General features: G+C 50.0%; 1 protein-coding gene across 1 annotated transcript in view; it reads right to left on the bottom strand.

Moving 5' to 3' along the window:
* Positions 1-973: 973 nt before the first annotated feature.
* M1AP (meiosis 1 associated protein) overlaps positions 974-17,424 on the bottom strand; it is a 55,735-nt gene continuing 39,284 nt past the window's right edge. Inside the window, exons 6-10 of the mRNA XM_077816200.1 lie at positions 11,408-11,558; positions 8,509-8,650; positions 3,820-4,026; positions 1,419-1,577; positions 974-1,120 (exon numbers count right to left, since the gene is read on the bottom strand). Of these exons, the coding sequence (XP_077672326.1) occupies positions 974-1,120; positions 1,419-1,577; positions 3,820-4,026; positions 8,509-8,650; positions 11,408-11,558 (806 nt within the window). The remainder of the gene's footprint in view (positions 1,121-1,418; positions 1,578-3,819; positions 4,027-8,508; positions 8,651-11,407; positions 11,559-17,424) is intronic.

Genomic DNA, 17,424 nt, shown 5'->3' on the forward strand with positions numbered 1-17,424 from the left:
CCCACACCATCCCGTTGACCCCAGAGCCAGAATTCTGTGCAGGGAGGTGACTACCGGTAGGCTGTGGTTCCGTCATTGTCCATTTGCAGCCCAGCCTTAGCGGACTCAGGGGGGCACAGAGGGAGGGGTCTTTCCCAGCTGGAGTGGCCTGGGAGCAGGGGTTATAGCCCAGGGCACCACCATTCTCTGCTGCTGACTCATGGGGACTGTGGTGTAAGACATGGGCCAGTGCTTCTGATCACGGTGGTGTGTTGGATAACCTGCAATTGGCTGTGTGCCACTCGGTGGGAGGTGTGGGGCTGCCCTGGGACTCAAGGGACCTCACAGAAAACTTGTAACCCGTTTCACCACCACTGTTCATTCAGGGAGCTCAAGGAGCCTGCTCGGGCAGGGCTACGGCTGCTTGGTATTGCAGCTTGTGCAGGGACTAGCCCACAAGCTGCCTCCAGGTAGCTCCTCTGCATGCTCCAGGTAGCTCCTTTACATGGAGCCCTGTGGTCACTGCTCTCTCCAAGATCTCTTCCCTGCATTAGAATGCAAATCCTGGTCCTTGGGCTTCGGGATTTTATGCCAGCATGTGCATGTTTGTTCTCAGAACCCACCCTATGAGGCCATGTGGTGTTGTGTGCTGCACTGACATGAATGGGAGGCGCCGTGTGGGGTAGCAATGGGTTTCATGGCCAGAGAGGGGCCCCTGCGGAGCAGGCTCCCTGGAGACTGTCTCAGCAACTAACAAAACCGTAGAACAACAAGAGAATGAGCGGTGGGAAGCGCCTTTCACAGCAAGGCCAAGCAGGCCCAGTGCGTGCCTGACCTTGTCCTGTGCTGGACCCAGCAACAGGCTGAGCTGTGAGTGCATAGTGACAGGAATGTGTGCGTGGGGCCTGCTGGTTCGCGTGCGCCAGGGCAGGACGGCATGTGTGTGGGGGGGTGCCTCAACACTTGGGCTTGTAGTAGAGAAAGGCCCTTGTCATTACATGCCCCCCAGGAATTCATCGTCTTCATTGGAGAAGAGAGAGAGCTCACAGGCGTCCTTCCTTGCAGCAGATGATATGAATGCTTTGGATGGCTGGGGAGCCAGAAGAAGGGGAGCTACCGTGGCCTTGGCTTTGCTCTGGTGCTGTAATGAAGGAACACACAGTGAGTACTGTCCCCAGAGGCCTAGGGGGAGCTGCCGCTCCCCCTGGTCAAAAGCTATTGTGAGCTTGTGCTTACTGCACCTGTGAGAGCTGACTGAAGGTCCTGCGTATCACCCCAGAGCAGCAGGCAGGCCTGTGCACAACGAGGACACATCCTCTACCTGTTTCCACCTCCCTCCCAACATCATGCCTGCTCAGTGCCTTCAGCACCTCAGCTGCTTGGTCAGTGCTCAGGCAGTGTGGGGTTTCTCCAAGCCAACCAGTGGGCAAGATCTGTACCTGTCTCGAGTGATGCCGCTCTCCTGGGCGATGCACCTTGGGCTGGGCCTGCTGCCGGTACTGGGGTCTGGAGAACCCGCTCACCAGGTATTTGTAGAGGTTGCTTTTCACATGGAGCGGGTTGTATCTAGGTTCCACTTCCAGACTGTTCAAGGCACTCTGTTCAGAGAGAAGTGACACACAGGTCCCAGCTGGTACCACATGAGTGCCCAGCATCCAGCTTCCTGCTCTGAAGTGGCAGAAAATGGATGTGAGGATTTGTACCTCCTTTCTGTACCTCCTTCCCTACTTAAATGACGTGCACTTCTTCCAGTCATTCAGGGCAAAGAGGGAACCAATGGGTCCACCACAGTAGCTGATGGAAATTGTGCAGGGCCTGATCCTTATCTGGGCCTTCCCTTGCCCTACATGGAGAACGGCTTGTACTTAGAATGAGCCAGATGTCACTTCCCCTGGGAGTGTCTCTCTCTCTGCCTTTGGGCCTGGTAACCATATCTGCTGTTCCTGAGCAAGCATGAAACACAGGAGTTCAGACACCGGCCTCTCTGTCTGTCACCTCTCACACAGTACACAGGTGTTCAAACACTGCCCTCTACGTCTCCCTCACACACACGCATTTTCAGACACTGGCCTCTCCGGCTCCCCTCACACAAAGGTGTTCACACACTAGGGTTGCCACTTGCCGACTTTCTATTCGCACAAAACTGAATACCCTTGACCCACCCCTTCTCTGAGGCCCCGCCCCCTGCTCACTCTATTCCCCCTCTCCCTCTTGCTCGTTCTCCCCACCTTCACTCACTTGCTCATTTTCATCGGGCGGGCTGAGGAGGCTGGGGTGTGGGAGGGGGTGAGGGCTCCAGCTGGAGGTGCGGGCTTTGGGGTGGGGCCAGGGATGAGGGGTTTGGGTGGAGGAGGGCGCTCTGGGGTGGGGCATGGGGTTGGGGTGCGGGGTGGTTTCAGGGCTCCAGCTGAGGGCACAGGCTGTGATGTGGGGCTGGGGATGAGGGATTAGGGATGCAGGAGGGGGCTGTGGGCTGGGGCTGAGGGGTTCAGAGCACGGGAGGGGGCTCAGGGCTGGGGCAGGGGGTTAGGGCTCTATCTGGGGGTGCAGATTCTGGGGTGGGGCTTGGGATGAGAGGTATGGGGTGTAGGAGGGTGCTCGGGGGTGGGACCAAGGGATTCAGAGGACAGGAGGGTGATCAGAGGTGGGGCAGGGGGTTGGGACACGGGGGGGTGGTGAGGACTCCAGATGGGGGTGTGGGCTCTAGGATGAGCGGTTTGGGGTGCAGGAGGGTGCTCTGAGTTGGGATTGAGGGGTATGGTTGCCGGTAGTGGGATCAAGGCAGGGGGTTGGGATGTGGGGTAGGGGGTGGGCTCCAGGCGGCGCTTACCTCAAGCAGCTCCTGGAAGCAGTGGCATGTCCCCCCTCTGGCTCCTAAATGGAGGCACGGACAGGTGACTCTGTGCGCTGCCCTGTCCACAGGCGCCGCCCCTGCAGCTCCCATTGGCCACGGGGGAACATGCTGGAGGCTTGCCAGGAGCCACGCTGAGGCTAGCAGGGATCCACCAACCAGACAGTCAACTGCTTTTTGACGGGGTGTTTTGGTTGAAAACTGGACTCCTGGTCACTCTATCAGACACAAGCCTTTCTAGATCCCTCACACACAGTATTCAGACACTGGCCTCTCCGTCTCCCCTCTCACACGGGTGTTGAGACACAGGCCTCTCGGTCTGTCAGCCCTTTGTCTCCCCTCACATATGGGTGTTCAGACATAGACCTCTCTGTCTGTCTCCCCTGACACAATCGTGTTCAGACACAGGCCTCTCCGTCTGTCTCCTCTCATATATAGGTCTTCACAGTTTTCGGACAGGGCTTCTCCACTGGTCTGGAAAAGTTCTGCTGCTCAGGCCGGCTGCCTTTCTAAATCCTGCTGAGGGCCCTGAATGCTCTTAGCTGCAACTAACCAAAATGTTAGATACCCATTTCCTTCTTTGCTCACCTGCCAGGCCCCAAGAGCAGGGCGCTGGGTTTCCCGGCTATTCCATGCACCTGAAGCAGAGGAGGAATACAAGCAAAGCTCTGCTTCCGGACATGTACTGGGGAAATGTAGGAGCCTGAACCCATGAGGGGAGGAAGAATATGGGGGGAAAGACTTATTTGTGCTAATCCTATTCATGTCAATAGGCCTGCACCTGCAATGCAAGTGAGAGGGTGTGAAGACCTTGCACTCCAAGCCAATGGAGGGATAGGCACCCCCCTCCCCCGGCAGCATGCCTTGCACATAGGTGACATGTCTGTGTCTGGATGTACCATTCCCTGCTAGTGAGCTGGTATCCTATACGTGCAGAACCTGCACTGCCTCTTGTTATCTAAACTTGTGTGCAGCCATTCGTCACTTGCCTCTATGGTGCTGAGCGCTGTCTCTGGAAGGTCAGCAGGGAGAGCTGGGATATTGCATGGCAGCAGGAGTTCTCTGACTGCAATGGCTTTGACGAGCAGCGTGAAGGAGTCAGCGGGGATGATAACACAGTAGGAATTCACTGTGATGCTCCAGCTTGGAACCACACTCTGTGGCTCACGTTTGGCCAAAAGCATCCAGTCCCTTTTCTACAATCAAAAGCCAGAAGCAATGCTATCAGTGAAACCAGGGCAGGGTTGGCAGCTTCCCTCAGCACCAGCTCATTGCAGGGGCTGAGGGGCTGTGTAGCAGAGTGGGATAGATCTGTGTCAGATTATGAGCTCCATTTTGTGTTAGGTGCTGAACTCAAGTCTAAAGTTGCATTGCTTTTGAGACAGCACCCTTTCTGGAAAGGGGCTTGCCATTGCCTTGAAGGACTATCACAGAGAAGCCAACAAGGCTGCAATCTGGAGCCATTGATGACTGTGTTGCTCAGCTACAGCCCCACCCCTAAGAACCAATGGTACATTGGTACAGCTGGGTCAAGTACTGGGGGAGAGGCTGGAGCATCCCCATGGTGCACATGGCAATGGAACAGGCTATGTAAGAGGGGGTTCTGCTCTGGGCAGGGGGGCTGGCCATCACCACAGGTAAGAAGGGGTGGAAGGAGAGAGAAGGCAGGAGGGACTCTGTCCAGTGTGACACTCTGATGAACTCCAGACTCAGGGCTGAGCTGAGAGCAGGAGAAGGAGTGTCTCAGGACTTTTATTTTGTTTCCAAAGAGCTGTAACTCTTGAGGACTTTCAGATTAAAGTTTCTGTGGTCAAGAAATTCATTTTCTAAGACTGTGTTCCTCGCTTTCCTGCTGCGCTGTTTCCACAGGAGTTAAAATAGAAGACCAGTATCATTACAGCCTAAGTGATGCTCCAGGAAAGTGTGTGTAAGCAAGTGGGAGGGCTTGGCTGGTTCCCAACACTGTTTTAATGGTCTAGGGCAAGTGGGCAGTGGTGCCCCATGTCTCAAAGGAGGGTCTTGGAGAAGAGGTCTGAGCCCAGGAGTGTGCCATACAGTCCCAGAGCTAGAAACAGAGTTTAGACTCTGCCATGACCCAACTGGCTTAGAAGCATGTAGGACCAAGTGATTACATCCACCCACAACCTGGTCACCATACAGAGTGGTACCGGGCCAGGTTGTAACAAGCTCCATCACCCAGACTGACTGTTGAAAATAGCCCTGCTTCTGAATTGTATAGCAACTGGATCAGAGAGACTCTGCTCCCCAGGCTGGGATCTGGAACTCTGCTTTTTACTGCTTCATTCATAGATTCCAAGGCCAGAGGAGACAACTTTCATCATCTAGTCTGACCTCCTGCATAGCACAGACCAAAGGACTTCCCTGAATTAATTCCTGTGTGAACTAGGCAGATCTTTTAGAAAAACATCCAAGCTGGTTTGAAAGTTTCTAGTGATGGAGACTCTACTGCAGCCATTGGTAAGCTGGGAATGGGTGACAGGAGAGGAATCCCTTGATGATTACCTGTTCCAATCATTCCCTTTGAAACACCTGGCATTAGCCACAGTTGGGAGACAGGATACTGGGCTAAATGGACCTTTGGTCTGACCCAGTATGGCTGTTCTTATGTTCCAGTGGTTAATTGAGAACATAGGAGTGACAGGGACCCCCTGGGGCATTGAAACCAGGAACCCACATCATACAATCTGTTTTATAAACTAATCAAGATCCATCTTAAAACCAATTTGGTTTCTTGTCCCCACTACTCCTACTGGAATACGGTTCGAGAACCTCCCTCCTCTGATGGTTAGAAATCTTCTAATTTCCATCCTAAATTTACTCATGGCCGGTCTATCCCCATTTGTTCTTTGCTAACACTGTCCTTTAGCTTCAATAGCTCTTTTCCCTCTCTGCAGTTAACCCCGTCATGGATTTATAGAGAGCAGTCATATCCCTTCTCAGCCTTCATTTTGCTAGACTGTACAAGGCAAGCTGTTTTAGTCTTCTCTCACAAAATAGCCTCCATTCCCCTGCACATCCTACTAGCTCTTCCCTGCACATGCTGCAGTTTGATTTTATCTTTTTGAACATGCATGACCAGAACTGTACACAGTATTCTGGATGAGGTTTTACCAGTGCTTTGTACAATGGGATTAATGTTTCCCTATCTCTACTGGAAATACCTCACCTCATACATCCTAGGAGTTCACTTTGCCTTTTTTCATGGCTGCATCACATTGGTGGCTTATAGTCATCTTATGATCGCATAATGTACCCAAGTCTTTCTCCTCCTCTGTTATTTCCCCATCTTATAGCAGAAATTCCTACTAGTCCCTAAGTACATCATCACTTCACAGTTTGTATTATTACATTTAATCCCATTTCTATTACTCCAGTTCTCAAGGTCATCCATTTCTTCCTAAACGATATTCCAGTCCTCCTCTGCATTGACAATACCTCCCAACTTTGTCAAAGTTCACTAGGCATAGTGGATGTGGGGAAGCAGTAGATGCAACAGATCTTCATTTCAGTAAGGCTTTTGACACAGTCGCACATGACAGTCTCATAAGCAAATTAGGGGAAATGTGGTTTAGATAAATTACTATGAGATGCGTGCACAACTTATTGAAAGACCATACCCAAAAAGCAGTTATCAGTGGTTTGCTGTCAAACAGGAAGGCTGTATCTAGTGGGTTCCCACAGGGGTCAGTCCTGGGTCCAGTACTATTCAATATGGGATGCATAAACAGGGGAATCTTCTGTATATGGCACTGATGCAACCACTCATGGAATACTGTTTCCAGTTCTGGTGTCCACAATTGAAGAAGGATGTTGAAAAATGAGAGAAGGTTCAGAGAAGAGCCACAAGAATGATTATAGGATTAGGAAACATGCCTGGTAGTGATAGACAGGAGATCAATCAAGGGGATCAATCTATTTAGCTTAACAAAGAGACGGTTAAGGGGTGACTTGATCTAAGTCTACAAGTATCTACATGGGGAACAAATATTTAATAATGGACTCTTAAATCTAGAAGACAAAGGTATGACACTATCCAATGGCTGAAAGTTAAAGCTAGACAAATTCAGACTGGAAATAAGGTGTACATTTTTAATGGTGAGAGTGATTAACCACTGGAACAATTTACCAAGGATTTTGGTGGATTCTCCATCTTTCCGATCAAGATTGGATGTTTTTCTAAAAGATTTGCTCTAGGAATTATTGTGAGGAAGGTCTATGGCCTGAGTTATACAGGAGATCAGCCAAGATGATCACAATGCTACCTTCTGGCCTTAAAATCTATGAATCTAGGAAAGCTGATATTAACAAACATAAAAATATCACTTTTCACAGCAGACTTACCCAGCCCAGGAAAGTCTGGGGACAAATTAAGCCCTCGATTGGGGGTCGGGGGAGGTAGCGGGGGCCAGGGGCGATGGGAGGGGTTAGTGGAGGGCTAGGGGAGGCAGTGAGGGGCTGGAACTTGAAGTCCTGTGGACAGAGCCTTCTGCCCTGCCATCAAAGAAGCCCAAAACCTGATCCCCACCACCCATGGGAAGGTGGGGAACTCACCTGCTGCCTGCTCCTCCAGTGTTGTGCCCCAGGTGTCTCTCAGGGGGGCAGGGCCCAACCCTTGCTGGTGGCCCCAGCAACCAACACCAAGCTGGTGTATCCAGGAGCAACAGGGATGGGGAGGTGCCGCTACTTTGTCCCTCCACCCCCAAATCACAGCCCAGGAGGCTGTGGCCGCAAGAAAAGTCCCTGGTGGCCACAAGCGGCCATGGTGGTCGCATTTGAGAAATGCTGGTCTAGGTTTACTTGGTCCTATCTCTGCACAGTGGGCTGGATTTGATGACTTCTGTAGGTCCCTTCCAGTCCTACATTTCTATGGTTCATTAGTACACTCCTGCTTTTTGTGCCGCTCTCATTAATGAAAATATTACATCAGCTTCGGTCCCAGGTCCAGTCCTTGAGGAACTCCACTAGTAATGTCTCTCCAGCCTGTAGTCATTTCCCTTTCCGACAGCTTCTTGCCCACCTTACAATTCCTGTACTCATTACTGTCTTCTCTACCTTAACTAATAATTTCTCATGTGGCACTGTATCAAATGATTTTCTGAAGTTCAGATAGATTAGATCTACTGCATTTCTCTTGTTAAGAAATCAGTTATCTTAACAAAGAAAGATATCAGGTTAGTCTGGCATGATCTATTTTTGGTAAACTCATGTTGCATTTCATCCTATTTTCCATTTACCTCCATGTCTTTAAATTTTCTTTCCTTCAAAATTTGTTCTAAAACCTTGCATACTATTGAGGTCACAATAATAGGTGCCTGGATCACTTTCCCCCCCTTTCTTAAATTACACCCAGGATTAGAAAATGTTAAAAATGTATGTCTTATTTCCAGTCTGGATTTGTCATCTTCAGCTTCCAGCCATTGGTACTTGTGATACCTGTGTCTGTTAAGCTGAAGAGCCCTCTATCTCCGTCCATCTGCTGTAGAATAGCTCCAGTGCATCTTCTGGAAGAACTCTCAGTCACAGCTGTGGACTAAACACAGAAGCTGCAGGTCCTTGGGACAGCTCTCTGAGAGCAGGCTGGATCTTTTCACCCAGACTGATGCCTGCCTTTGCCCCAACCACAGATCCCATGCAGACTGCAGCTTGCATGCACTCACCAACAAGCTGTGACACAGAGCATGGAAGTTGTGCTGGTTCATCTCCAGCTCATCCCAATCCAACTGCCAGCAACTCGTAGGTTTAATGATGAAGGGAAGCCCAAACAGCACCGATTCACAAACCCCTTCAGCCTTCAGAGCCCTGCAAAAACAAAGAGCAACCTGGTGAAGGCTGTCTGTGCTCTACCCATAGCAAAAGAAACTGACTGTTAAACACTTACTCCCGGGATGTAGTGGTGGTGCAGGGTCTGGGATCTAACCCATACCTAGAGCCAGTGCCCTAAAGACACACTGTGGTGTGTGTGTGAAGGGGAAAGGATCCCATCCACGCCCGGTGCCAATGGCCTAAACACTCACTGGAGGTGGGGGGATCCAACCCACACCCAGTGCCAGTGCCCTAAAACAGTCACGCCCCAGGGGAGGAGATTCAGCCCACACCTGGTGCCAGAGACCTAAACACTCACCTTCCTGGAGGGGACCCATCCCATACCCAGTGCCCTAAACACACACTACTGTGGGGTGGGTGGGGGAATCCAACCTTCAGCCCTTGGTGCCATACCACCATCTGCCATGATCCTGCCATCCTGCTGGGTCTGCTCACTACTTTGCTGGGAGAGCTCAGAGTAAAGCTGAGCTGCTGCAAGAAGGCAGGGTTTGCTATTCTGTCTGGTCAGCACAGAAACGAGTACTCCACACTGTGTGACTGACAGTGCCCTCTTTTGTATGAGCTGTAAATACTAACCACTCACGTGTCCCAGTCACATCCCAGTGCAGGCAATGCCATTCTTTCCTAAACGGTTTCAGTTCGATCAATATTCTCCTTCACTTCCCATCTTAAACTCTGATGTTGTGCGCTATTAAACAGCTGCTGTACCTCACCCTAGAGATTGCTGCTTTTTAGTGGTGTCTGAAATGTTCCCTCTGTAGCTTCATTGGCAGTTGGAAAGGGTTGTTATGTGTAAGTGCTTTGAAAATGTACAGTTGTATACATGTTCTAAGTATTTTTAAACTAATCTTTGGTATAATCACAAATTTATACAAAGGTGACTGGGAGGGACTGTAAAATCATTGCATACAAAGCTGTTCGTTAATTAAATAAAATCCCTTCTATGCACAAGTCACAGGCTCTCTAGTTCTTTTCTGTCTCTATTATTATCATTATTAATTAGTATTACTGGAACAACTGCCTGATGAGAAGGAGAAGCGTAAGGTTGACTTAGAGGCATGAGAAAAATAGCACCACCTTATTCACATATTTGTAGCTTTCCCATCACCATGTCACACAGGCACTGGACTGTACAGGACGAAACTGTATGTGGGACCAGCTACTAACTCATTCATAACAGGGGCTGGGGGGCCATGATTCCGACCTGGCAAGCCTGACAAAGTATTTGTACTACATTTATAACTGGGAGCTTTCTTGCTATTGTATCTGGTGGTGGAATAACTGCCTCAAGTATCTGCAGGTCTGTTGTCCTACTATACTAATGGCTAATTTTGTCTTTGCAGAATGATGTCACAGCATCGTCATTTGCTAAGCTATACTCACTAGGGGGAGCTCTGGCCCTCAATAAGCATTTGGCTTCAGTCTGTAACCTAAGAGTGCGTGACAAGATTGCTCATAACGTGACTCCGTCTTTTCAATGCAGGTAAATGAACAGCCTGTGTTGAACTCTGGGGAGGGAGGGCGAAGACAGAGATGGGACATTTGGCCACACGGCTTTGTACAAATAGCCCATCCTTCTGTTGTTTCTTGCATCTCTTTCCTTCTGTGGGTTTTTGTCTCCCTGCTTTTCTTCTGAGATTCAGTTTTCCCATGCCATGTGTGACAGGACAAGCTGTTGCTGGGGAGTGAGGAAAAGGCCTCTGAAGAACAAATCAAAGCTCAAGAGTAATCTAGACTCCTACTCCCTATTTATGATGTAGAACCCCACGATTGGGGCTCAGAGCTCCCCCTTCCTCAGTACCAGAAAACCAGATTTCAGGGAAAGGGAGCAGATCTCGGGAAGTATTACCTCTTACCTGAAGGCTAGATTCAGGGCATGGGGCACACACAGTAGGAGTGAGCCATGTGAGGCTCCTGTCAGAATGGGGGAAGGGAGGGCTTGGCTGTCTCCCTTCATGGCAAAGCCTGCTAGGAAAGGGGAGGAGTCTGGGGACTTTAAAATACAAACCCCTCACTTGGGCAAGGATAGGGAAGACAGCAGGGAGAAGGAGGTGAGGGGGTATGCCTGAGTGTGGCACTTGGAGGCAGGATCTGTGGGACGTGCAGTTAGGGGCTTGGACAGCCTCATCTCTCTGGGCTTTAACTACTGCTGGACTGTGGCTGTACTTGGGATCTCTCTTGTTCTGGAAGCTGGGCTATGTGCTACCTGGCATGTCTTGTGGTGCAATGAACACTTTGATTTTTACCACACCACCCAGTGACAGTGCAGAAGCATCCTGCTATTGCTGTGGATGGTGTATCAGGCTGTGCAGTTGGTTGTGTCTTGCATCCTAGGGAGATGATTGTGCCATTCACTTAATCTGTGGGGTTTCTCAGTAACAGTCCCTGTCAGCAGGGTTGCTGAAGGATGCACCATCACTGCTCTGTGACCTCACTTCCCAGACAGATATGTGGAGATACAGTCTGGTAATGTCAGAACCTGTTTCTTGCCTTCAGAACTCTACTCCTCATATCCCTGCTGCGTGACACGCTAATGAGGTTTCAGTGTAATCTTAATTTCCCAATAGCTGACATCCTGTGGTGCGCATAAAAGTGAGAAACTAAACAAACTCTTGCATGGTGACAGGTTTCAAAGTGGTAGCCTTGTTAGTCTGTATCAGCAAAAACAAGAACTCCTTGTTGTTTAAACAAACTCTCTGCACCTCTCACAGAAAGGGTTTGTGTATTACCTACTTTATGACTCTGAGTTTATACAGTGTCGTAGCTGGATAGGCTGCCATCTGGTACGGTGTGTTGACATCATCTGTTCTCACTGTGACATCAGCTGCCCCAGGAAGCAGAGCTGGGCTAAGCAGTCTCTCCTGAATATCACATTTCACACATGCTACAAAGAGATTTGGCAAAGATGACTGGAAATATAATAACTAATAACATTTTGTACTTTACATCAAAGCAGTGTACAAACACTTAAATATATTAATATTGTTTACTGATAGGCAACTACACAGGGAACAATGAAACCAAAGTATGGGACACCAGGACAACACTGTCTAGCTAATGAACGATCCCAGCTCCCTCACAAGGTAGGTAAAAATAATTACCCCATTTTAAACAGAGAAGAAAGTAGTGCATACTTAATTTTTAAGCATGTGCAGAAATGGTTTCCTGAAAATGGACAGACTGCTGAGTCAGCTCAATAAAAGGCACACAGTGTGCCAGCTGCAGAGCTCAGATTAGAACTCAGGAGCACCTGGCTCCTCATCCCAGGAGCAGACCACTAAGCAATATCACACCTCTAGTCAGTCTCTCTCTTCCTAAATCATCCACACAGAAGGAGGAAACAAAGAGCGAGACCTTGTCCTGCTTGGGATATTAATAAAATGGTTGTTGGTGACAGACCAGGGGAAGCTCTATCTAAAAAGAAAGGAAATCCTCTGAACAGCTGTAGGAAGGTGGAGCTGAGGCAGCGTCCTAGCTGAATGCATCCGATGAAGTGAGCTGTAGCTCACGAAAGCTTATGCTCAAATAAGTCTCTAAGGTGCCACAAGTCCTCCTTTTCTTTTTGTGGATACAGACTAACACGGCTGCTACTCTGAAACCTAGCTCCATAATGGGTTCTCAGCCCATTCTTTCTCTTAGGGTCTTTTGTTTGTTGTTTCCCCCTTCGGCTCTGAAGAGTGATAGTTACTTAATATCTGTGAAATCCCATCACTAGGGTGACATCTGCTCCATGTCCAAAGGGATCTTGCTTATCTAATGGCTGTAGGTAGCTTCCTTTCTCTTCTGGGGATGCAGCTAACCTCACACTATGCAGAGGTGAGGAAACTCTTGGCTTTGGTTCCCTTCTTAGGGCTTGCTGACACTTGAAAAGCTACAGTGGCACGGCTGTGCTGCCAAGAGGCAATAGCTAGAATTCTTCTGTCTATCTAGCACTGTCTATGCTGGGGATTAGTTTGGTTTAACTAAACTGCTCAGTGGTGTGAATTTTTCACACCCCTGAGCGACGTAGTTAAGATGACCTAATTTTCTAGTATAGACCAGGCCTCAGCTCCAACAAGGCAGTGTATTAAGCGCAACATTCAAAATGAGCAAAGGAACAAAATCCATTTTTCACAAACAAGAGAATAAGTGCCAGCTCCTGCCTACAAATACAGCTTCTGAGGACAGTGCCCTCCTAAATGAAAGGGCAAAATAAGCTTCTGAAACATCCATTCTAAGGAAATGTGCAAGAGAGCATGCCATCTTTGTCTCTGGTTTGGACCTGGTCAGATAAGAGCTGTCTGTGCAATGCCTGAGGAGGATAGACGTGTGCCCCTGCTACTATGGCAATAGGATGCTGTGAATTTAAAAATGGCCCTGTATCACACAGGCATTGATGGGAGGAGGGGTAGGGCCATGTGCTCAGAGATTCCAGTGGCAATGCAGGTGTGACCCCATGGTTAATAACTACCTGGGGGAAAGCACCTAGTTCTGCTGCATTGAGGAAGAATTCAGATTTCTAATCTTCTAATGATCACACACACACACCAAAAGACGGTTGCTCACCTTCTTGTAACTGTTGTTCTTCGAGAGGTGGTGTTCGCGTCCATTCCAATTAGGTGTGCATGCGCTGAGTGCACGGTCGTCGGAAACTTTTTCCCTCAGCAGCTCTCGTTGGGTCGCCCAGGGAGCCCCCTGGAGTGGTGTCCTCATGGCACTCAATATATGACCCTGCCGACTCGACCCCCATTAGGTTTCTTCTTGCCAGCTACTCTGACAGAGGGGAAGGAGGGTGGGTTTGGAATGGACGTGAACAACACATCTCTAAGAACAACAGTTACAAGAAGGTGAGTAACCGTCTTTTCTTCTTCAAGTGATTGTTCACGTCGCTTCCAATCAGCTGACTCCCAAGCTCTCCCATGGGGGTGGGTTTGGAGTTAAGGAATCGCTGATCGGAGCACTGCTCTACCTGAGAGCTGCGTCGTCTCTAGCATGCTGGGTGCTGGCATAGTGGGGGGGAAAGGTATGCACCGAGGACCAGGTCACCGCTCTGCAGATCTCCTGGATGGGCACCTGAGCCAGGAAAGCGGTAGAAGAGGCCTGAGCCCTTGTCAAGTGGGCCATTATAGCCGGGGAACCTTGGCGAGGTCATAGGAGGGACAGATGCAGTCCGTAATCCAGGAAGAGCTGTGCTGTGAGGAGACTGGAAGTCCTTTCATCCGATCTGCCACCGCTACAAACAGCTGGTTTGACTTCCTGAAAGGCTTTGTGCGCTCAGTGTAGAACGCTAATGCCCTCCGCATATCTAATGAGTGAAACTTCTGCTCCTGTGCATTGGCATGTGGCTTGGGGTAGAATATTGTCCTGGCTGAGGTGGAATTGCGATACCACCTTGGGGAGAAAAGCTGGGTGTGTCCTGAGTTGTACCTCTTCCTTGTGGAAGACTGTGTAGGGGGAGGTCAGAGGTTAATGCTTTTAGCTCTGATACCCTCCTGGCCAATGTGATTGCAACCAGAATGGCCACCTTCCATGAGAGATACAGAAGGGAACATGTAGCAAGCAGCTCGAATGGGGCTCCCATAAGCCTAGCTAGGACCAGGCTGAGGTCCCAAGTCGGTACTGGTGGACGAGGCTGAGGGTATAAGCATTCCAGGCCCTTAAGGAAAAGGCCTACCATAGGACTGGCGAAGACTGAACGCCTCCACTCATCCTACCACTCTGAGTTCCTTTTGATGTGGAGCAGGATCTCAGACTGTGACCACATGCCCTGAGTCTGTAAGTGTCCTAGGTGTGCCCCCCAATTGAGGTCTGATGTGTCCATTACTAAGGTCATGGACAGTTGGAGGTGGTGAATGGGACTCCTTTGCAGATCATGCGAGGGTCCAACCACCATCCTAGGGTGTCTAGGACTCGTGACAGTACTGTTACTACTGAGTCTAGACTATCCTCACCAGGGTGATAAGCTGTAGCAAGGCATGCCTGGAATGGTCTGAGCCTCATCCTGGCATGCCTCACCACATAGGTGCATGCTGCCATGTGTCCCAAGAGGCTGAGGCATGTCCTTGCGGTGGTGGTGGGGTACTGTCTGAGCGCCTGAATGATGCATGACAGTGTTTGGAATCTGTGTTGTGGCAGGATGGCTCTTGCCTGAACCAAGTCCAGCACTGCCCCGATGAATTCTATTTGTTGAGTGGGTGATAGAGCTGATTTGTCTATATTGAGGAGGAGACCCAGCCTCTGGAAGAGGTCTCTGACTAACTGAACATGGGACTCCACCTGCTCCCTGGAGCGCCCTTGCAGGAGCCAATCGTCTAAGTAGGGGTACACTTGCACTTGTCTCTTTCGGAGAAAGGCTGCGACAACAGACATACACTTGGTGAAGACCAAGTTCAATATCTTCATAAATGATCTGGAGGATGGTGTGGATTGCACTCTCAGCAAATTTGCGGACGATACTAAACTGGGAGGAGTGGTAGATACGCTGGAGGGGAGGGATAGGATACAGAAGGACCTAGACAAATTGGAGGATTGGGCCAAAAGAAATCTGATGAGGTTCAATAAGGATAAGTGCAGGGTCCTGCACTTAGGACGGAAGAATCCAATGCACCGCTACAGACTAGGGACCGAATGGCTAGGCAGCAGTTCTGCGGAAAAGGACCTAGGGGTGACAGTGGACGAGAAGCTGGATATGAGTCAGCAGTGTGCCCTTGTTGCCAAGAAGGCCAATGGCATTTTGGGATGTATACGTAGGGGCATAGCGAGCAGATCGAGGGACGTGATCGTCCCCCTCTATTCGACATTGGTGAGGCCTCATCTGGAGTACTGTGTCCAGTTTTGGGCCCCACACTACAAGAAGGATGTGGATAAATTGGAGAGAGTCCAGCGAAGGGCAACAAAAATGATTAGGGGTCTAGAACACATGACTTATGAGAAGAGGCTGAGGGAGCTGGGATTGTTTAGCCTGCAGAAGAGAAGAATGAGGGGGGATTTGATAGCTGCTTTCAACTACCTGAAAGGGGGTTCCAAAGAGGATGGCTCTAGACTGTTCTCAATGGTAGCAGATGACAGAACGAGGAGTAATGGCCTCAAGTTGCAGTGGGGGAGGTTTAGATTGGATATTAGGAAAAACTTTTTCACTAAGAGGGTGGTGAAACACTGGAATGCGTTGCCTAGGGAGGTGGTGGAATCTCCTTCCTTGGAAGTTTTTAAGGTCAGGCTTGACAAAGCCCTGGCTGGGATGATTTAACTGGGAATTGGTCCTGCTTCGAGCAGGGGGTTGGACTAGATGACCTTCAGGGGTCCCTTCCAACCCTGATATTCTATGATTCTATGATTCTATAAGACCCGGGGGGCTGTTGATAACCTGAATGGGAGCACCATGAACTGAAGATGTATGCAGTTGACAATGAACATTGGGAAGCAACTGTGGGGTGGCCAGATGGCTAGGTGGAAGTAAACATATTTCATGTCGAGGGCAGCATACCAGTCCCCTGGATCCAGGGAAGGGATAATTGTGCTCAGGGAGACCATGTGGAACTTTATCTTTACCATGAACTGATTGAGTCCCTGCAGGTCTAAGATGGGTCTGAGATCCCCCTTTGCCTTTGGGATTAGGAAATAACGGGAATAGAATCCCTTGCTCCTTAGCTCCTGAGGAACCTCCTCCGCTCCCGTGGCGAGGCGCGCCTGCACCTCCTGGATAAGGAGTTGCTTGTGAGAGGGGTCCCTGAAGAGGGACGGGGAAGGGGGGTGGGAGAGAGGGGAGGAGCAGAATTGGAGAGAATATCCAACTTCTACCATGTGAAGAACCCAGCGGTCCAATGTTTTATGGGACTACACACGGTAGAAGTGGGATAGACGGTTCAAAAAACGGGGGGAAGGATCCGTAATCATGGCTGGTATGCCGTCCTCGGGCGTCCCTTCAAAACCCTTGCTTGGGTCCCGACAATGGCTTGGTTGGGCCCTGCCCTTGGCCTGAGGGAGGGTTGGAAGGCCAACACCTGGAATTCCTGCCCCTCTGGTGGTAAGTATCCTGCCTCGGGCGGGGTTGGTATTGCCTCTGCTGTTGCACAGGCTGAGGCTTGAAGGGCTTTCTCTGGGTAGCAGGTGTGCGCAGCCCCAGAGATTTCATCGTTGCCCTGGAATCCTTAAGGCTGTGAAGCCTTGAATCAGTCGGGTCTGAAAACAGCCCTGTACCCTCAAAGGGAAGGTTCTGCAGGGTCTGCTGAACGTCTGGGGGAAGCCCGGACACTTGGAGCCAAGCTGTTCTCCTCAAGACCACCCCCAAGGAGATGGTACATGCCACAGAGTCGGCCGAATCGAGTGAGGCTACAGGGATGTCCTGGCAACCGCCTTCCCCTCCTCGACCAGAGCCGAGAACTCAGTCTTTGACTCAGTGGGGAGTAACTCCTTATATTTTGACATGGAGTCCCACGAGTTAAAATTATACCTGCTCAGGATAGCTTTCTGGTTAGCTATACTCAGCTGTAGACCTCCCAGCGGCATAAATTTTCCTGCTAAAGAGGTCCATCTGTTTGGCCTCTTTGGCCTTAGGAGCTGGTGCTTGTTGTCCCTGACACTCCTTCTCATTCACTGCAGAGACCACCAGGGAGGAAGGGTGTGGGTGGGAGAACAAGAATTCATAACCCGTAGAGGGAACAAAGTATTTTCTTTCCACACCCCTGGCAGTTGGTGGAATGGAGGCTGGAGCCTGCCACAAAGCACTATAATTGTTGCCAACAGTCTTAATTACTGGCAAGGGCAACACCACT

This window comes from Eretmochelys imbricata, chromosome 4 (genome assembly GCF_965152235.1).
Source record: "Eretmochelys imbricata isolate rEreImb1 chromosome 4, rEreImb1.hap1, whole genome shotgun sequence".
NCBI classification, from domain to species: Eukaryota; Metazoa; Chordata; order Testudines; family Cheloniidae; genus Eretmochelys; species Eretmochelys imbricata.